Genomic DNA, 23,923 nt, shown 5'->3' on the forward strand with positions numbered 1-23,923 from the left:
TATTAAGCGAATCTTGGAATACATTTTTGAATAATTCAACATTAATTTTTTGTGACTGTTAGAAATTGGCTTCAAAGGAAATAAATAACGTAAAGTCATATTAAAAAATACACGACTTTCCTTTCAACCACTCGGTTTCAATTTACCAATTTCAACAGATTTTATTTATCGTCATAAATCTTTCATCGGACCTTTTCCTTTTTCTCAATCAGGTAACGTTCTACGTCATGTTATATAAATAATGTTAATTTTTTCAAACTTAAAGGAATTTATTCCAGTGTCCACTACACTGGAATAAATTCCTACTACTGCAGCACTTTAAACCCGGATGCAGATCTGTTTATTAAAGTATTTTAAAAATCGTCGAATTTTAATTTAAGAGAAATGGCAAGAAAATTAACTATTATTCTTTTTATTGTTCATATATTAACTTTTCTAGTTCTACCTCTATCGGAGGTCATGACATTATTAATTTTGATAAAAGCTGCTCTGAATATAGACTTTTCTAAATGCAAATGATTTTTTTACTTTTTTTGTTCGGGATTTCCCGTTTCAGAGAAAGAAAAAAGGAAAAGAAGCCTATACAGCCATTGTCTTCGGTAGTGTTTTCATATTTTATTTCCTTCAAATAATTGTCTTCACAAGTTATATATCTTGAAATGTATGACATATTCGAAAATAGGTTTGTAAGTTTTTTGGTTCTTCAATAGATTGGAATTTGTATTTATATTTATTTTAGTAACTCATTAACCAATGCTTTTTTTAATTGTCTTGATAAGTATATAGTTTTTTCTCAAGATGTAGTATAATACAGTACATGTGAGGGTAAATGTATTGTTTTCGATTATATGAAAATTGTTTTATATATTTTGGCGTCTTTTCTGAACAGCTTTGTCATATATTTTACACGTATGATAAAAGGCTCAGTAAAGGTATATATTGCATATTGTCATATCTTATATTTTAATAGCGACTCGGGATTTGGTTTCTATGCTACAGGTAATAAAATTATAGATTTAAAGATATTTTGAACCAAAAATAATAATGAACACTATAATTTGTAGTTAAGAAACATCTCCATCACTTTAGCTTACAAATACAAAAGTTGTACAAAAATCGTAGGATTAGGACGCATTTTTGTATTAGTATGTAATATTATGTTATCTGTGGTATTAGTAAGCTAACATCTTAGTTAAACGAGTAGTCATTTATTCCTTTAGGAGCTAAGATGCCACAGATAGTCACAAGGACACATCAAACTTATAACACTTCTTTTTACATTGGAGTTAAAAAATAATAATTATTTAATATAACAATATTATAACAATTATAATACCTATTAGTAAAATTATCATCAAAAATATCATAAATACAATGAATAGACCCATAAATATTTTACCGCGCAATGGAAGGAATCTAACCCGCGACCATCAAAAGTAAAGCTGTGTGCCATTATGTATATACAATATTATCTTATTCTTGATATAGACAACATTCGTGCCGTAATTTCATTATTATCTGTTTTAAATATGGTTCAGTGTTATTTTATTTCAACAATATATGTATTAAATAAAACATGAGCTTCGCTCAAAGCGTACTCAGTGCTGTAGTGTTACAATACACGTAATTAATGTAATTGCTGTGATTAATCAGATTATAACGAAACGTCGAGTGAAATTCAGTGTCTATGCTGCGTAATAAGATAGCTATTATTGAGTTACCTCATACGAGGTACCCGTCAATTTATAATATGTTTCGTACACATATTTTATACTAACTGACCCGCTCAACTTCGTCTGCTTCACACTTACTTGACATTTATCAGTATATTTCGTCCAATTTACAAAATATCTTTTCCAATTATAGTCTTTGTTATTCTGATATATAAGTTATGTTATTGTACAGTTTCATCAAAATTTGTTCAGTAGTTTTTGCGTGAAAGTTCATCATACTTACTAATTTTCGTGTTTATAATATTAGTAATAATAATAATCTCAGGACAATTCACACAGCGCCATTTAGTCCCAAGTTAAGCTAGCTAAAGCTTGTGTTATGGATACTACACAACTGATATAAATATCATACATTTTTTTTCGTAAATACATACATAATATACATAGAAAACACCCAGACCGATACAAACAATTATATTTATGAATACAAATGTTTGTGCCGTGCGAGGAATCGAACCCGCGACCATCGGACGTAAAGCGGTGTGCTAGACCGCTAGACCACCGAGGTCGTCAAACATTAGATTAGTAACTTTAGATGTTTTGACCCTAGGCTTGATTAACACTAGTATTAATCATTACCCTAGACAATTAACACAGCGACATTTACTCCTTAATCAGAGCTTGTGTTATGGATACTAGACACTTGATATAAATCCTTAGCTACATTTTCTTAGACATAATATACATAGAAAACACCTAGATCGATACATTCATACTCATGAATACAAATGTTTGCATCAGGAATCGAACTCGCGCCCATCAAAAGTAAATCGATGTGCTAAACCGCTAGACTACCGAGGCTGCCAATGCGCATTTTTAGATGAAATTTGCGAAATCATGTTAACAAGATACTTAGCTCGATGACCTCGGTGGTCTAGCGGTCTAGCACACCGCTTTATATCCGATGGTCGCAGGTTCGATTCCTCGCACGGCACAAACATTTGTATTCATGAGTATAATTGTTTGTATCGGTCTGGGTGTTTTCTATGTATTTACATAGTATATATTTATATGTATGTATATATGTATTTACGAAAATAAAATGTATGTATTTGTATCAGTTGTCCAGTACCCATAACACATGCTTTAGCTAGCTTAACTTGGGTCTAGATGGCGCTGTGTGAATTGTCCTGAGATTATTATTATTATTATTATTATAGCTATAAGTTGTTATACATGATTTTGCTGCAAACTATCAGTTTGTAATATTCCCAGAAATCTCTGTGCTAAATTGCTAGAGCACCGAGGTCATCATAACTACTAAATATTAAATAAATTCATACAGGCAATGCCAAAAGTGGTTAACAGGTAGATAAAATCTTCGTATAGCAACATTATAATCAAATACCCGTTTCTTACCCTTCCAAATTCATCTTGAAGCGTCGCGCCCCAACATATGGGCCGAGCAGCCCTACAGTGACCCAGTTTCGTGATTTTTCCCCTCAATATAGCGAATAATTTTTCAAGTCTTAGGAGAAGATTTTTCGTGCTTAATTTTAGCTCAGCTGTGTTCAACATCGGTGTAAACCTGCATTTGTAGTTATAGCGAGCAACATTTTTTACGGTGTCGTTGTTTCGTGCTTTTTTTATCACAAGTTATAGGTATAATTTAGTTATTTACTAGCTGTGCCTGCGATTTCACTTGTCTGAAATTTATAACCTATGTTTATATATATTCTTACATATAAGCTATATTACTGTAAACTTTCATTGAAATCCATGCAGTAGTTTTTGCGTGAAAGAGTAAGATACATCCATCCATCTATGACGACCTAGCGGTCTAGCACACCGCTTTACTTCCGATGGTCGCGGGTTCGATTCCTCGCACGGCACAAACATTTGTATTGATGAGTATGATTGTTTGTCGATACAAAGTTCGACAGGTCTGGATGTTTTCTATGCATAATATGTATGTCTTTACGAAAAAAAAAATTATCTATATACTTGTATCAGTTATCTAGTACCCGTAGCACAAGCTTTAGCTAGCTTAACTTGGGACTAGATGGCGCTGTGTGAATTGTCCTGAGATTATTATTATTATTATCTATCCATCCATACTTACAAAATTTTGCATTTATAATATTAGTAAGATTTGTCTGAAATAATATAACTTGTGTAGTAAATACATACAAGGTCTAAAACATAATAACTTAGGCTATTTTTATTTTAGAAAAATAAAGTTAAATTCTACGCGGACGAAGTATAGCTAGTGATAAATAATCCTGAAAAATTAACACAGCGCCATCTAGTCCCTAGTCTACTAATAATACGAATATTTATAGCATATATATATGTATATAAAAATTATATCATCATGTATATTCGACTTTATAATTTATTATTTACATTAAAAATTATTTACGTGGTCGTACATGGCTACATGTACTAACTATAATATTTACAGAACTGTATTACTGTATTTCTATCAGTAATCTAGTATCTATTGTACAAGGTTAGCGTGATATTTACGTGTCCACGTGTGTTTATTTATTTATTCAATCAGAATTTAAGTTTTACTCGTAAATTCTGTATTGTACAATGGAATATGGTACAATATATTACAATATATTATTGCAATTTCATCCGTGTGGAATCAAATTTATAAAACTTAACTAGTACTAATGTGACCACGCATTAAAATTAAGGTGTAGATATTTTGCCGTAAATATTTACGTTCTAATCTGTAAATTTACATTCTAACTGCGATTTCGTCTGTGTGAAATCAAATTTATTTCTTAAAAAATAAAACTAGATTTAATTAGTACTAGTGTGACCACGTAATTTTTTACGGTTTAGATACTTTGCCGTAAATATTTACGTTCCAATCGCCGTAAATACGTACGCTAAAGATAGGATTTGTGTAATCTTGTTTTAAGACTTGTTTAAAAAACCTGACTAATATGTAATGTTGATATTAGTTAATATTATCCTATGGGTAAAATACATGGAGTGTTTTGTTTTATTAATTAGTTATTGTAGATAAATTTTATAGCAACACAATTTTATAGGGGATAAGGTTGCGGACATATCTACAGCTACAAACATACATATACTTAAAGGTACATAAAGATACATACATGCTAGTAGCACAGATAACATAATATTACATAAGTGATAATACAGCCTTTTGTAAAACATTTTTAATGTATATCTATTGTTTATTTGTGTATCTATAGAGTTATTGTTATTGTTTTACATATATATCTCCCTTAGATGAGGTGATAGACTTGTCATTGCCGGTAAAAATCACCAAACAATGACAGCTTTTGAATTATTATTGTTATTATAAAGATGATATCAGAATTAACCTGTTGACCTAATAACACAATCACGCGACTTGTATATGTCAGCGAGTAAGCTGCGTTGAACAAAAGGCGAGTAACAATAGATTACGACCTTGGGTCAACCCACGCCGTAGCCGCAGCCGGAAAGCGAGCTTGTATGGTTGCACTTACAAGACCTTAATAAGCGTCGGTAACCATTTCTTTAGACTTCTGTAGACTCTCACGCAAGATTTTTGATCATTCTTCATTCTAAAATGTCCAGACATATGGCGGCGTGATAGACCGCGTCATTGGGCTCCCTAAAATATGGCTAAGCGCAGTGAAGGTTAGCTCATCCGTCATACTCGTGGACGAGTGCTATTTGCGGTGACTGGTCTGCTCTAATCACTACGACTGATTTACTCTTATTTAGTTGATCAACCAGTTGGTGGTATATTTAATATTTTCTCTATTTGAATATTTAATTGATTTGGTAGTTTGTATTCACACAAAATTATTTAAAAGAGCAACACGCAAGTTTCTTGTTAGTTCGTAAGATTAAAAAGAATGTGATGACTATTCAAAGAAAAGTGCTTCAATGTAAGTTTATTTGAATAAATGATTTTCTATTCTATTCCATTCTATTCTATTCTATATATTAATTATGTTTCGAATTTCAACCATTGGGCGACTACTAGTAATTATAACTATTCGAGATTTAAATTCAAACTTTTTAATCGATTGCAACTCGAAATCTCGATAGTGGTACTCGATACGGCCGAGTGTACTTGTAATCGATGATTACTGTTCACTCGACGCCACCGACGCGTGCCACTCAACCGCCTGGCTGCCGACTCTGAAAGGGAACCTCATAGCTATTATTCGATGTGTGAGTAGGTACTATGTGTCACTTGATACCTCTCCTGAGGCTATTACATCGGTCATATATAGTTTACATACAATATGCATCATATATAAATATATACATATATATAATCTCAGGACAATTAACACACAGCGCCATCTAGACCCAAGTTAATCTAAAGCTTGTGTTATAGGTACTAGATAACTGATACTAATAATAATATGTAAATACATACATGTTGTACATAGAAAACACCTAGACCGATGCAAACATGAATACAAATGTTTGTGCCGTGCAAAAGGACTCGAACCCGCGACCATCGGACGTAAAGCGGTGTGCTAAACCACTGGACCACCGAGGTCGTCGTATACATACATATATATATTCTTTATTGCACTTTTAAATACAAGATTTCAAATACAGAGATCTCTAATTAGAGATCTCTTCCAGTCAACCTAAAACAGCGTGACACAGGAAGTGGTGTGTGGGTCACAGAAGTGTAAATAACAATAGTTAAAGAAGACAAAAATAAAATAATTAAATAGAAAATTTATAAAATTAAAATTTTGCAAAAACTAGTTTCTTTTGTACAATGTTATTTTAACTCCTATTTAGATCTAATGGTAATTTGAACTAATTGTAGAAATAATACCACGGTTTAAAGTGGATTTTTCTTGCTGGAAAAATATTGAATTACTAATTGTTACGGAGTAATAACGTATTTGTAAAAGTAAAAAATCTTTTCTCAAGAAGTTTCTTCCTTTTTCCTCTTCTTTTGTTATACACTTTTCATTATACTAATTTGAAGGTCCTTGAGCCATAAAGAAATGTAGCTGGCTAGTACTTTCTTGTAATATAAGTGATTAGTAAATATATATATTTGAATTTCATATATATTACATATATATTTGAAATTCATATACATATGATATAATGAAATCTAATAAAAAAGTATTTATTCATTACGTCAGAACGTCAAGTTTTATATTAATATTTTTTTCCTACCGTCCAGTGCATTGATTTTAATTGGTGCACGTACAACAAAAGTCAGGATACTATTCGCCAAAAGAACTAACATGTAACATGGTAACAAAATGAATACCATTATTATTGTGTTAATTGTTTAAAAATACGAGTAGATATTAAGATTAAGAAATTGATATAACTCCGTGAGGTTATATCTATGTCTTTTTATTTATTTTTAACTAAAAATTACTACAGAAAAAAGCAATTATGGTACTACTACCATTAAATATATACTTATACCTTCATAATACAGCCAAGTACATAATATATCAGCGAGATCTAGAGAAGATCAAGCGTCGAGAGAATTTCTAAAAGACTAGTTTTTATGCAGGGCTGGTGCGTGTTGCAGATAGCAGCCCAACATCCAAGATTTACGACTATCCATTTTTATTATGTGCCCTGATTACTGGGACAGAAGGTCAGAGCAGCTTACGCTTGAAATTGGACGTAAACATTCTATATTAGAACAAAGTTTATTTTCTATATAAATAATAGGTAAGAGACTACATTCTGTATAGGTACATTTTATTCTTGGATCAATAATGTATCATCAAAAATAATAGTTATTATAATAAATACTTATATTTTAGTTTAAGGTTTCGTTATAAGACTTGGTACGTCTTTTATACATATATATAGTATATACATCTCGCTCTAGTCACAAAGAGTCTCAATAAATTGTGTAAATAAATACACTACCAATTTATAGATTTTGTGTAAACTGTTTGTTTAAGTTGTAAAAAAGCCATGATAGTGTAAATTGGTTATTGTCATTAATAATTAGAATAAATAAATAACGGTACATTTATTTTTCACACCGTTGTGATCGTGACATTTCAATTTTAGAAACGTTTGAACGGCGGCAACCATTTTACTTGCTCAATGAATCAATCAAAGTTGTTGAATGAACAAACGTGTCACATTAATACTTCGAAAGTTTTAAGTGATCTTTTGTTATTTGCTTTCAGGTAAGAATGAAAGAAAAAGGTGGAAGCAATGTCAGTAAGTACTTACCACCTGCAATGGACGACGAAATAATGGAATTACTGACCAGGAATGAAAACAATTTTTTTTTAACAAATTTACTAAAATGTTGTTTTAATAAATAAAACATTAATATTATTTTTAAAGTGAATTCAGTAATTTAGTCTCGTTTAATGAGTTCGTCCTTTCATATTACTAAATTGCTTGTAGGTGTAGATATAAGGTTTAGTTTGTGGGTACGAATTTTACTTAAAAATACACATTTCTCTTGAGTGGTTGCAATTAGTGCAACACAGTCACTAACGAGGGCACCGCGCCATTTTAATTCGCACCTCACTAAACAAAATGGCGGACTTTTATACTAGGTCATAGGATGTAAGCCTTTTCCGTTATTCATTCATTTGCGAATCTCTCTGAAGGTGCTGTCCTTAGATGATGAAAGTTCTCATTTTCTGGCTGAATTCCTGTGTATAAAGGTTCATACTTAGGTATGTATGATGAAATATTAGGTATGTATGAATGAACTTGTAAACAGATCACTGATATTATGTATGCATGAACAAATATTAATATGGATGTATTCATCAATTAGTATGCATAGTTTATCTATATGCATTTCGTTCGTAACCATAGCATCAGCTATTTTAGTGGGTCGGTACATATAGTAATTTGTTATATCCGTGATATAGTGATAGATATAGTGTAGTATTTTCTTCTTTACGTACGTTCTTACGTTCTAACAGAGTGGTTGTGCCTTTCATGATAGTATCAGTGGATTCTCTCTTGTTGTGTACTACCTATATGGATATTTAATTGATTTAAAATTTAAAGCAAATTTGAATGACATAAAATTTGTAGATACACATTCTAATCATTTATGACTTACAAAGAATACATAATAAAAAAAGAATATACAATTGAATTACTTCCTTTACGTTAGAAATAGCGATAAAAGTGTGTGTGTAGCGCTATTTCAAATTGTAAAATTTTCAGCGATATTTTCCCTATGTTGTTTTTTTTGCTTTTGAACCGAACCCATGTGTGGTATTCCAATTATTTTTTCTTTTAAATATAGTACTACAAAATATCTAAATTCTAATGCTATATAATTCTTGCATTTCTTTCTATCTACAGCTAATACGTTTCCAATTTGACTGTTGCTTCTAGTTTACGAAATCTCTGTCTATTCAAATTTACAAAGAGGCTTTATAGATCCTTCTTCCTGAAGCTTGTTTAATTCAAGTAGAAATCCAATAAAGTTACGTATTTCCTAAGAACATTTCACGTTTTCACCCTTTCGAATTTTGAAGTTCAAAGTCGATTGAATCCTGAAAAGGGTATCATATCTAATTGTAAATTTTCCGGATAGATAATTGTCTTTTTAATAAATATTTGAATTTCCTTTTAATTTCGTAGCAGACTCAGTTCTGTTGGGTCTTCAATATATTATTAATATAGAATTTATGAGATCTTTTTAGTTACTGTATTTTTACAGTAGATATATAAATCGCTAATGAAATTGTTGATGGATGAAGAAATGCCTCATTAGACCTCCTTCTATAGACTCGGCTCATCTAAAACAGCTGATTCCTTCGAAGTAAAACAAAGGAGCGTCTAAATTAAACTTTGCCAAAACAGGAGCGACCCTTTGTCCAAACAAGGGGGCCGATCTCTGCTGCGACCCAGAAATCATTCCAGTTCAATGATTCCGAATAAAGATTAGCTATTAGACTTCACTCAGTGACGCTCGAAGCTCACCTGGTTTTGGCAGGTCATTCTGAAACGTCTCGTTAAGGATCTTTTGTGTTTAATAAAACTTATTTATTTACTGTTCCCTTTATTGATTCCTTGTACACATTTGCTCCAGATATTTTTTTTATAGACTATGTAGAAGGTTATTTATTTAGGCGCGGTATGTGAGTGATTCTTATTTCTAACAGATTTACAATAGAGGACTTTCTATGTTTGATTTATGCTCATGATAATTTCAAATTTTAGTCGAAAGTGCTTTTACTGTCGGCGCTAGTGACTAAGGACGTAATCCTGGGATAATTAATCTTCAAATATAGAAGGTGCATTGCGTGTTTAAGGTTTCTAGTGTTTACGTATAATTTAATGTTCCTGGGAAGCCACAGTATTCCCTAACATTTAGCAGTTGAAGAGCAAGTTATACTTATTTTATATATCTGTTCAGGGAATTAGAAATGAACTAATTAGTTGGCTAAAGGTTTCGTACGGGAAGTACAAATCTTAGACTCGTATTCCTTCATATTAGGTGCATATGATTTTTGTAAGTACTGTTTACTTTTTTACTGTACTTAGAAGAAAATGTAATAGTGACTGTGTATATATTAAAATCTTTATTTGCCTATAAGTATAACTGTTTTCTTTGTGCTATCTGTCATTGTCTGCCAGTGTCTTGTCTTCGACGTTAAAATTTACGATGTACAATTTATAGTTGGGCCGTTGATTCGCGCTATTAATTTTGTAGCTATTGTCTGTTCCGAATAGGGTTTTAGTTTATATGTTTCCGATTTGTAGAAGTTTAAACATATAATTTATTTTAATTACAAAAATAATAGAGGTCACAAACAATTATCTCTTCACGAACTATCAACGTAAGCAACTAACAAGTAACGTACATAAGTTAACTGACAATTTTAAAGTATTATAATGTACTATCACGACTCTAACTTCAGATAACCAGAGGTGAGGTATTAGCTACAGACATTGAAGTAAACGTCACATATTTTGAATGATATTTATATATTTAGACTAACATCGCCTGAAAAATCCGCACAAGTTTGCAATGGGAGAAGACTAACTCTGTTAGCTTGGTTAGTATTATAATACTCGGGTTGGTGTATAAATATATAGGTAGTATAATGTATTATAGATCAATTATAGAGATACATATGGATAGAAAATTATAAAATAGCAATAAACAATACATCGAAACAGCATGTCTATAGAAAGTCTTTAATTCTTTTATTTTCCCGCGCAAACAAAATGCGCCACAGATTAATAATTTCGCACGTAAAACAACCCCAATAGCATAAAAGCTGTATGTGATTTTAATGCTAAGTTTAATATTTACATTCTACCTAAAATTTTACTATATTGTAAAGTGAAAATATTGTTTATGTACTCGTATTCTATACTTTACTTTATAATATATTCTACATCTATTTACCAATTTACGATAGCATTAATCGATAGCATCATATTTATTATGCAGCATATAATTCTGTCGTGAACTGTCAACATTGATATAATCGTGACGGCCCATCAATATTAAACGTATTTACTATAATTTAGTTTCTTATCGTATCGGTATTGTTGCATTATAATTTCAGCTACGATAATTACGATACGATACGCTTTAAATTCGCCAAGCTTCCGTGAAAATTCCAACAGCATTGCTGTAATCATCTGAACACTGAATGGACCGCATTTTTGTAACTCAGCAAACGAGTAACCGTGAAATTACTTGTAAATTAGGTTTTTTATTGTAATGGAAAATGTAAATTGAGGGGAAACATCTTTAAGTAGTTAATTTTATTATAAAACAAGAGATAGGAATAATCACAGATGTAACAAAAACCTGCTTATCTATTTATTGAAATAAATTCACTTAAACAACATACAACATGTTTTGTGCTAATTTTGGAGATGACAGAGACAGATGACATATAAAATCTCTCACTCATTTTTTTCCAAACACATTCCAAATTCAAAATGTGAAAGAGTTATTAAGTCTTATATGTGTTATATTCTGATTTTTTTTTGTAATGATTTGACACCTTAATGATTTTTCCAAAAACAATTTACGAAATACGTATTTGGTTTTTTTTTTGGAATCATTTGCATCAAAGGATGAGGAGGTAGTATTATTATGTGTATCTGTTGGTTTGACAATTGCCAAATGCGTAACTGTCACCGAAATCAAATGAAATTTCGTCGCGTGGATCATTAGACTTGTCTTCCAAATATGTCATTAATAATATCACGTCAAATATCTCAGCGCAGCGGATAAATAATTAGGAAGATCTAATGTAATTACGTTGGAAGTCCAATTTGTGTCGAGTCACAGCTCGCTAACTTCCGGTATCTGATATGATAAGGCGAAGTAAAACTAATCTTCCCTAATATTATAAATAGGAAAGATTGTTTGTTACTTCTTGGAGTTTAAATGGCTTCAAAATATTTATTCTTGTTTAAGGTAGCGACAGATTATATTTAAAATGTGTTAAAAATAGTGCTCTCTGAAGACAGCACTTAGAGCACTCTAAAATGTATTTATACCCTAATGCAGGGAATAACTATTGAGCCAACAGTTAACAATAGAGAGGTTAACTTGATAATCATTATACGTGAAACTAAAATTTTGTTCCCTTTTTATGAAAATTACACAGATAAAGGAGTATGAAATTTCACACATATCTATAAATGTGAGAAATTATAAACTATAAAGTTTATGTAGAAAAGGAGAGTGCGGAATGTATTTTTTTTTGTTATGCATAAAAAATACATTATATAACAAAAACATATATACAAACTATTCTGTGTACATAAACACACATAGCAGTATAGTCTTCGACAAAAGAACCTTCATAATTCAAATTTACGATTTAAATCAATTTATGACCTAATTTCGACTAATGGCGACCACTAGTAATGATTCAATATTGTAATAAGTCATATGTTGTGCCATATATTTTTGAATTTCTATACACAAATATTAAACCCGTTATAAACAAAATAATTTATGTAAGTAATGAAACTAAATCTGTTGTTGAAAGCCACCGACAAACAGGCGGGTAAACATATCTACATATGTATATTAGTGTGTAGGTACATGTATACAGATTGTAGGTAAACAACGATAGATCCGCAATTACACGTCGTGCTCCATCTCCAATATCCCGTGTACAATCAAGATGGAGGCGCATCCGGCGGCCATATTGCAATGCGGTGCACCAAAATTGTTATATTGCAAATTGTATTCGTAAATTAACGCCATTCGTTGGCTAACTGGCAATATTCCAAATATTGCACAGAATCGATAAATAAAACCGATTAAAATGTTGATTGAGGAATCAAAACTGTATGGTATGATAAAAATTTAAAAGAGAAAAACATTACGCCGACCCTAAATAAATGGAATAAGGAAGAAGCAGATCATATTGAGATGATGATGATGTTATTACTATGCAATTAGTCTGAATACTAATCATATTAATAATACGTTATGTTGTAATAATGTAATAATCATATTTTTTCCCGTAACCCTGACAAAAAGGGAAGAGAAGGTACAGCTTGAGGTTTTTAGTTCTTAAGAGACTGACAGTACTCGTTTAACCCGTTTATTGAAATAATGAATACCAAATTTTTAATAACAAATTTTATTGAGTAAGACTTTTATTTTATAATCTTACAAGTTATTTCATTACGTAATTGTATATTTTAATATACATTTTTAGTTGTTTTTTCACTATATCTTTGAATGAAATCTATGATTTTATTTTTCACATTAAAAATGTATGGTCATAATTGTACCCGTACTAAATGCTGTCATAATTTTGTAGATCTAATTTCTTCTTTATATAACATAAACATTATAGTAATGAAACCAATGTTGTGTTATGGTGATATTTTGTTTACGATCAATATTATTAAATTTAAATATTTTAATTATATTTAGCTTAGACTTTAAACAGTGACAGTTGTACCGTGTTAGTTGATCTATAGTATCCGCCCACTTGTCAATTATTATAAAAAATAACTAATATTTCATTAATTTAATTTCATTAACGAAATTAAGCTAACAGCAGGTCCCTACTGCAGAAGGACAGAATAGAGTAAAGAGCAAAATAGAGACACTGGAAGAAACTAGAGAGGCCTTTTGCCATAAGGCACTTTGTACTGCGGGATATAATACAATTGTGCAATTAATAATAATAAAAATAAATAGATTGTATAATATATCTAATAATATGAAGAAACAACAACATATGTAAAAAAATATGTATTGGAAAGTGCAGAATAAGGGGTTCTTTGTCTTAATATTTCGTACGTATATATATATATTAGCTGATGTTTACAAAGTCGTAAAATTAACGCCTGCTCAGAGTAAAAACCAAATTGTACCCAAGGAGACCATTTGTTAAGGGCTGAAAAATGGCAGCGCACGTATCTGTGTTTAGCAGCTGGGGCAGTCCATCACTGGGGGGTGGGCACTTACGCATATTCAATGAGGGGGAGTGTACACTTACGTTAAAAAGGCTGAGCGAATTTGAAGTACCTAGACACAGATGGATGTTTAAAGAGCGATAGGCTGCTGGCTAACTGCCTAATAAGACTTACTATTTTGCGTCTTGAAATTTGATATTGAAAAATACATACACTACTAAATTTTCACCCATCTACACCACCAATCCCTATTTTTAATATGCAAAACAACATTTGTTGGGTGAACTAGTTGTTTTTTTTTTTATAAGATAACAGATAATTAGGAAAATCATTATAAACATAACAACAAAAACTATAATAGATTTTTCAATAATTCCATTATAGTTTACTATATTATGTATGCTAAAACAATTGGACTATTTTGTACTACTAACTGTTGTAATACTAACGATCTTTTAATAGTTACACTATATTTTAAGCAAATAAATATTTATAAAAGTATGTCAAAATAAAATAAAAAAGGGGTATAGAATAGAAAAGAAAATTCTTTATTCAAATAAACTTAAATTCAAGCACTTGACTAGTGACAGTTATTTTTTTAGTCTACCACTCATTCGAAAAGCTGTCACATTACAAGAAGAACGAGCAAGAAAGATTGATAAATGAAACCACGTAAGAATCCGTTTACTTATTTTTGAGATTATCACGAACATATAGTAAGACACGTTGAGGGACTTTCTTTTATAATATGTATATATATACACGGCAAAAAAATTGAAAAAAAAATTAAATATAAAAAGTTAAAAATTTAATTTCATGATTTTGAAAATGTTATACAGGTACCGTATCTCTCATGAATATATTCTCTGAACGTTATTAAATCATGCACATACAAAAAAAGGGTTTACCGCCGGTGTATGTTAACGAAAGTAAACAGTGTTTAGGGTTGTTTACGCGATAATCGGAAGCGACACCTGGCGGGCGAGGTTCGGAACAAAAGGGGCAGGATACAAATATGGTTATAATATAAGATATATTACAACCATAGGATATAAATGCATGGTTTGAAAGAGTCATTCAAACCATGCAAACATACTATAATATAACAGGCTATTGCACCCTGTCATAGTAACAGAGAAAATTAAATTAGCAATCCGCATACCAAATTCAAAACAGATCCAAACGTCTGAAACTGAGTTTGTCTTTATTGAAACAGTAATTAACTAATTGCATGTTACTATATTATAACCTTTTCAGTAGAGATAAAGTTTATTTCAAGATATCAATCACCGGATGAAGTTTCGCGAAGAGGACCAAACTTATGACGAATGACTTCTATTATTGGAGTCAACTGAAACTCATTCAAGGTATCTAATTAATTTATTATATCACTCTTAGGAGTATTTCTTCTGAACTGGCCCCGGACTGTGCTACAACTTGAACTAACTTTCCTTAACTGTATTCTCTTACTTAAGCATTTCGAAGTTTTTATGTCGGTGCAGAATTTAATAATTGCATTCTTAATTTATTGAAAAATATACGAGTATAGCTCGAACTTCAAATTATTTAGTCAATTATTTAGTTACCTTTCGGCCTCTTGTGTATATCATATTTTATCACTATCCCTACAATTCATTTCGGCTTGTTGCTTTTCTTGAGAAGAGCTCAACTGGTACAAACCTTACTTACTTACTCCTTACTTATAATAATATAATATTATAAATCTTTAACTCTGCCTTTCTATTTATCTGTCTGTCTATCTCACTTACACGCCAAAAGCTACTGAACTGATTTAAATGAATTTTGGTACACAGATAGCCTAGACCTTGAGAAAGGACATAGGCTTCTATTTAATGAAAAAAAAAGGTTGTAAGAAGTTGAAAGTGGGGAGATGAAAGGTTGTATGGAAGTATTGTCATTTTTAAGGCTTTAAACTTATTTTTGCTATTGATTAAATATAAATAAATATGACATTCAAAGATTGTACAAATATTACTATTAAGGGGTTAAAATTTAATATGGGATGAAAGTTTGTATGAAACTTCGTCATTTTTGAAGTTAGAACGATTAAACTTTTTCGTCATTATTCCACGCGGACTTAGTTACAGAGTCATAATAGCATAACAGTAAGTGAGTACACCACTTCTTACTTAGTAGGTCACCACTCAATTTTATTTCCCGGAGGTCGTAAGAATCGATTTGAGGATCTAAAGCCTTATGACATCGGTGCAACAGAAAGAAAAAGCCTTAGAAATAAAATGGCGTTTGACTGCGTAGCGAGGTATAATATAGTGTATTCCTCTTATTGGGAGAAATCTGTATTGGACAGTACAGCAAACCTTATATATATATAATTAATTACAAGTGTACTTAGGTTCGATTACAGGGCATACATAAAAGAGGAAAGTAAAGTATTTCATGTATTCACGTTGAAGTATATATCTATACATATAATAAAACTGTAGAGATCAAATTTCTGTACATAGAAAAGAACGCCAAAAATCGAGTCAAAGGGATGTTAGAAGTAAAATTGTATTTTTTTTTCAAATTTATATTTCTCTGTCTGTTTGTCTGTTTGTACAGGCTAATCTCCAAAACTATTGGACCGATTTAAATGAAATTTTGCATGGAGCTAGCTTACATCTCCGGTCATCAAATATAATATTTTCTTTAGATGAACTAAAGAGTTCTTAGCAATCTGAACTACAAACAGTACTTTATTCAATATCCGTACTTTGTAATGGAATGTTATGATTAAGTTTATTTTCATATAGGTTGATATGGATACTGAGAAATAATTTGACATTTTGGTCCCATAATGGCTTGAAGAAAATTCCTAAGAGTGCAATATAATTGGGTACCTGATTATCGGTACTCACAAATTGGCATGTGTTATTCGAGCCGATATGTTCTTGTTCAGTATGTATATACTCAGTCTGAAAGTAATTCTGTAGATTCATAAACTCAACAGCGCTACTCGATAGCAATACTTTTGTCATAAAATAAACTGAAATCGAGGTTGAATGCGAAGTTTGTTTCTTTGTAAGAACGAATTACACAAACAGTCGGACTGACTTAACAGGTATCAAAAGTATGCTGATCTAACCAATTGGTAATCTAAATTGCTCATTAACTCTAGCTGACTGGCGTAATTTCACCTGCGTCACAATTTTTCCGTTTTTGCAACATTTTTCATTGGAGCTCAGCTCCAATTAGTGGAACGTGATGTTATATAATATTATAGCCTTTCTCGATAAATTCCCTAAAAGACATTAAAAGAAAGAAAACTAAAAGTAGTTTCAAAATCGGATCAATAGTGCTGGAGATCTCGAACATCCAAACTTAGAAACAGGTAAAGTTTAGATGTATAATCTTATATAGAGCGTAGATATAGTATTCTGCATTTATACATCTAACGATTACAAATATCTTCAAATCATAAATATATTGCCGTAGCTATAGTTTTATTTATAACTTTATATACTTATGTAGTGAAGTAACAAAACAATATTAAGCTAATAACATAAACGTAGCGGGTCTTTCAACATCAGATACACTTCCGGAAATATCAACAGTGAAGTTGGAACATACGTCCGAGTCAGGAAGTTCCGCTACTCAGATATCAGCTCAAATATAGGTATTTAAAGCTAATACAGCTACAATAATAGTATTCTTAATATATGAAATAACAAACGATCGGAAGAATGGGACTGGAATGTTAGGATTATAAAGACATTCTGATCTCTTCAGAATGAAACGCGTACATTTCAAAGGAAATAGTTCTTTAGAGAACTGTTCCTCTATAGAATATATCATGATTTTACCTTTTCATACATACATTTAAATACATGATGCTTTGAATGTATATATGAAAAGGATTTCATTGGAGTAAGCACAACAAATATGATGAGGTAGACAATGGTCCAATACAAATATTTGCTCCCTCTACATTCATGCAAGCTCATTGGTTATTAGTAGTTTTATTATAATGGTACCATTAATATTGTGTTCGTCTAACAGCAGCACCAGATAAAGGGAGACGAAGAGATGAAATCCGTCGTAGCTATTTACATATATGTTATAGGAATATTTACAGATGGTGGATATAATATAGGAACAAAGGAAATATACGAGTATTTACAAAAGTGGGAATAGTCTGCAATTGATTTCAGTGATGCCAGTTGTTACATCCATCAGCTTCGTAATTAAGCAACGGTGAAACCGCGTGAAATATGCCACATATTTTTAACTTGTACTTTCTTCACTACATATTCTTAAAAAAGAAGTCGTGAAGGTATCTGTAATACGTATGTCACGCGCCAAACTGCTTGTATTGCAAGATATTTTTTAATTGAACGGCGAGATACCACACTAAAATCACTGGGTACGCAGGCATGACATCTTAGTCCTACGGATCGTAATGCATGATGGTATGAACATCACCTTACGACGTTCATGGTGCTATTCATGTGTTTAGGCGTAGGTACCATTTACCATTAGTGGGCTTAGTATTTTTCCAGTTACATAGCAAGATTTCACTTATTTTGTTGGCGATCGTCTGGAATGACCTCTAATGATTTTTAAGGGAATACAAAAGTGAGTACACGTCTTTTAAGGTTTAGGTCTAGGACCTACTTTGTTGAGAACTTGGGAGCTTGTAATTAAACAGTCGACAGACAGAATGGAAGTGTGTTTATTATAAAAATATTCCGGCCCTATATACGATTTTACACGTGTCACTTTTAAGCGCAGCTGCAGGTAACGACGGCTCGCAGCTGCGTTGCTAATATTACACGTGCCGTGCGATAAGGATTCTAGGAAGTTGCAAGGACGTGGACGGTGGCACGTGTAGAAAGTATGTTGCTACAAATTGATAAATGTCCCGCTACTCTTTTTTCAGTCATCTTTCAAAAGAACCAAACTTCATTTCTCTATAATTATATTATATTCTATCCTGTCTTTTAACTTTATACCAATTCAGTTCACTTGTTCTTTTCATCTTGGGAAAAACTGCAAACTTTCGTTTGGTTGTGGGGTCATTGCGTGAATAACCTTTTATTAAGGCTCGCCCGTATTTCTTTATTGCTTCTTTAGTAGTTGATTGTTTAACTTGTCAAAGTTTCAGCCGTTCTTGTTGGGTACACCACATAAAGATATAGAACTTAATAGTTGAACAGTCTTCCTTTGCAAATTGATCAGAATTTTCATTGGCTACAATATTTCAGTACCATTTCAATATACCGTATTACTGTTTCCATTTCCATTCGTTTAATAATGATAATATAGATGTTAATGAGTTTGGATCCATTTTAATTGTCGCTCTCGATTTCATATTAATTAAGTTTTAGACACTCTTTGAATATATAAATTGCTTTTAATTTATAATTTTCAACTGACTGATTGAAAATTTTAAATTAAAGATTAACTCCTAGGTGGGCCTTAGGTTTGAGAAAAAGGTAAACTGGATTTGTTTAAATCTAGCCCGTATAAAATTAAACATTATAAGTAAGATACATCAAACATAAAAAAGTAAATCTGACGTTGACATTCATATTTAGGCATTTGTACAAAAAAATAGGTCCAGAAAACAAAACAAATCTGACGTATTATATTAAAACGCTAAAAATAATAACTGCTTTAATAAGGCAAGTCCACTAGTTATCATTTTGTCTACATATACAGCGTCATCAAGTAAAACCAAGCAGAGCTTATGCTATGGGTACCTACTAAACAACTAATATGAATACATTTTTGTAATTTCATTCTACTTATAAACACAAATGTTTGGTTAGTTTGTTTTCGGACTTTATGACATGTATTCTAATGCTGTTGGTCGCAGCTGCTTTACAGCTACACCGAACGATAGAGCACTCCAAACCCACGGTAGGACTTAAGGAGCGGCTGAATGTCAACTCCTGCACGATGGATACGACTTTAGTCTGAAGTCACCGCTAGGAATTTATTTGCACCAGCTCAGCTTGTCGCAATTTCGATCTCCGTTTGAATGTCGAGGGAAGTGAGAATCGAACTGTCGATCGGAGTTAATGCGGTGTACTAAATCCATGACTCTGTGAAATATATAACAAGATAATATTATTTCAATTATTTTATAATTACCTAAATGTAAATTGTATTTATAACTACAATTATGTAAAACTTCAAATAAATCAAATGCAGTCTCTAAGAATATATCAGCGCTCAGTAAGTCCACTAGCTGAAGTAGTGTTTAGTATATATACCTATATACAGTAATATAATGATTTAAGTCATCAATGACCAATAAGTACATGACCTGCATTCAATATTTGGTTACTTATTTATCGCCTCATCACTATGAGGACAACATGAACATGTATTTTCTACATAGCAGCATAACAGTAATCATAAACTAGTATAGCAACATAACATAATACATAAACTAGTTGACCCGGCAAAAGTTGTTTTGCCATATAAATTAATATCGCTATTAAAAAATAGTTGATGATAGAAGAGTTTATGTATTTTTATTGTATAGGGGAACATTTAGGGTTTATGTATTTTTTAATGCCAGATCACAAAAAAAGTAGATAACAACCTATTCTCAAACCTACTAAGTATATATATAAAATTTCAGCAAAATTGGTTAAGCCGTTTCGGAGAAATGTGGTAACTATCACTGTGATACGTGAATTTTATATTAGATACATGGCTTTATTTATTGATGCTTCAAATATTTTTATTTTTCGTACAGTATCAGGAATTTATTCTTGATAATAGTCATAAATTTTCTCTCTACATTCTACCAAAAAATTAAGGTGATAGTATAAGAGTCCATAGAATATCGAGCAGCTTGAGTCTTGAGCTTTTCTGAAGTAATAGGTGAAATTATATACGCGACGTAACAATACGTCGCGTCGACGACGTAACAATAATTTCACCTATTATTTCATTATATACTATAAAACCATATCTGTAAATACTGTATAATGAAGCCAGAAAGCTTCCGTTACATTATTAATAACTTCTCAAAGTTTCTTTGGACGAAATTGAGTCAAACTCTCTACAAACCGTGCAAGTTAATTTCAGTATTTGAAAATTCTTTAGAGCAGCGCAAAGTTTGCTCGATGTGCATTCTTCATTAAGTAATGTGAATTTATTCTGAAAGGCCCAAACTGCCTCGCCCGCTTTGTCTTAATTATTAGCATTCTGTTTCTCCCTGGAGATAGTTTCGAGATGCTTTGTAAACATGTTGATACATATCTCAACGTAAAAACTCTAGAGAACATCAGATTCACGCATAAAATATACAATCTACAATGTTCTCTTGAAATCTTTCAATAATGTACATATTTTCATAGAACAAACTGTTTAAAAATTCTTTAATATTATGAAATATTCAGAAGCGATTCAATAACGAGCATTTCACTTGTTTTTAAAAGCAGAAATGCAAGCAAAAGGAAATAATGAGAGTTGTTATTTCTGTGCAGTGCTCGCGGGCGAGACCACGGAGCTCTCGAGCTCGAGCCGGGATACGCTCGCTGAATCCTCGCCAACTAAACTTCCAAGTATGTCTTTACTTAATAGACAATCGCCATAATAAGATCTCACTATCTACTAAAAAGAAAAAGTAAACGCCAAAAAAAGCGCGCGAAACTCTATGGTCGCAAATGATTTTCATGTAAGTAATTGTCATTCGACAGGACTCCCAACCCACGCCGATGCAGCCGGTTCAATTTTAGATGTCTACAAAGTTTCCTTAAACACGCACGGGATGGTAGATTAATCGAAGTTTGCTACCATTTCGACAGCGGACAGACAAAGTTTTAGATATCGAAATTGAACGACAGACACAAACTTAAGACAGCTTTTAATGACTTGTGCTACGAACGATTTAGTTAGTCTGATTGTTGTGCCTAAGTATTTCATAATTATTCCTTGACCACAGTTTTATTGCGTTAATATTATATTATAAAAACAATAATGTAGAATTAACGAGATCTTATTCTGGTCGAACTGCATTTTATATTTACGTACTTATTCGTTTGTACTTTTAGTGCACAAATTATATTCTCTAGCACAATCCCAGTAAGTAAATAAATACCAAAACCCGAAAATTTTACTGTAGTGTGGCTTGCAATAAAATTAAAAAAAAAACAAAGCCACGTCTGGTCACAGAAGTACTGCTGAGTGTTTACAATAAAAAATAATGTGATTCCGATAAAGTTAGCGCAGCGATCGGAAAATGGGAAACATTAAAATTGGCGATTTTTCCAAATGTGCAAATTCCCAGAACCCTGGCACAATATAGATTCCTATCACTGTCATTCCATTTTTGATGAAAAAACCCCCACTGAGGCACGTAGTACGAGTTTGTCAACCCCGTCAACCCTATATTTCATAACAACGTCCGAACTCCCAACTGGTGTTCTAAAATTAAATATGATTTATTTTTTTTGGTAGTGATAATCCATAGCATGTCAATAGCCCCAGTCTGTGTTATTTCTACCATGGATATTATATATATGTTTAAGGATAACAACACTGAGCAAGTAATCACTTCGTTTTTAAATAACGATATCCTCAAGACACGAGACCGTCCTTTATACAAAAATGTATTTTGTATAAATCCATAGTAATGAGGTTCATAATCGAGTGTCTAACACCGGCAAAGCCTTGCCGTGACTCGGAAAGTTTTAATGGGACTACTAACAAGGTCGAATGAACCTCCAAAGAAAACATCTCTACATTGTAACTGGAGAGAACTGAAGACTGTCGAAGTACTCTATTATTGCTCGGCGTAACCACTCCCTTACTAAGACGGTCTTACCGTCTTAGTAAGGGAGGGTATCAACTATATGTGTTAACCAGGAGTTAGTAAGAAATATTTTATACTCTTCTTGGATATTCATGATTAATATTGAATGAAGATTTGAAAAAAAAATATATTTTATTGTAATTGTGTTATCTAATTCTTGTATTGTATTAATATTACCTATAATACTTAATTACATTAATATTATTATAAATAGTGTAATATTCGATAATAGTCACAGCGGCTTACTTCTGATGGTTGCGGATTCGATTCAATCCAAGGTACGACTAATACAACGAACATTTGTATTCATGAGTTTGAGTGTTTATTATGTACAATAAATACATATATAATGTACATATTTACAAAAAAAAATATCTATGTATTTATATCCGTTCTCTAGTACCCATAACACAAGGTTTGCTTAGGTTGGGACTAAATGGCGCTACGTGAATCATCCTAAGACACTACTATTATTGTACATGTATTTACAAAATAAAATCTAAAATCTATCTATCAGTTGTCTAATACCCATAACACAGCTTAGTTTGGGATTAGATGAACACTCTTTGAATTGTCCAGGGTTATAATTATTATTTACTTTATTTTTACAGATAGGTTAGAGTTTTAAATTATGAATTTTAGTTTACTTTATGGTTTGCAATAGCAATCTTCCATTGCAAATTAAGAAGTACAACGGACCAAAAACTCGCAAAGAAGTTTTCACTCTGGTCAACTAACAAGGCGGACTTATACATTACCGACCACTGACACAAACTGGCCATTGTTCTAAAGTAGAAAGTTTAATGAGTTCAGTAACAGGAAGTGACGGACCCTAATTAAGAAAGAAAAAATAATGGACAATCACATTATCTGGGTACATTCTGGTTATTGTAACTTGCTCCGTACGAAAGTTTTGTAATAAACGCGGGGAATGTTCTCATGTACTTAATTTAATACATTACAAGTATGTACATTAAAGCGTACTAGTGGTTATCCAATGGTCAAATTGAAAAATAATTTTAGCCGCTTATAAACGTAAATTTTTTTATCTTATAATTTTTTCCCT

At 31.8% G+C, this 23,923-nt stretch overlaps 1 protein-coding gene across 2 annotated transcripts in view; it reads left to right on the plus strand.

Moving 5' to 3' along the window:
- The window catches only part of LOC131852040 (cubilin), a 101,743-nt gene that overhangs the window by 60,448 nt on the left and 17,372 nt on the right, over nucleotides 1–23,923 (plus strand). For both annotated transcript variants that reach the window (XM_059202619.1, XM_059202618.1), the window contains one exon: nucleotides 21,530–21,607. In XM_059202619.1, the coding sequence (XP_059058602.1) occupies nucleotides 21,530–21,607 (78 nt within the window). The remainder of the gene's footprint in view (nucleotides 1–21,529; nucleotides 21,608–23,923) is intronic.

Source organism: Achroia grisella, unplaced genomic scaffold (assembly GCF_030625045.1).
Source record: "Achroia grisella isolate CSIRO2021 unplaced genomic scaffold, CSIRO_AGI_Agris_v1 utg821, whole genome shotgun sequence".
Lineage (NCBI taxonomy): Eukaryota > Metazoa > Arthropoda > Insecta > Lepidoptera > Pyralidae > Achroia > Achroia grisella.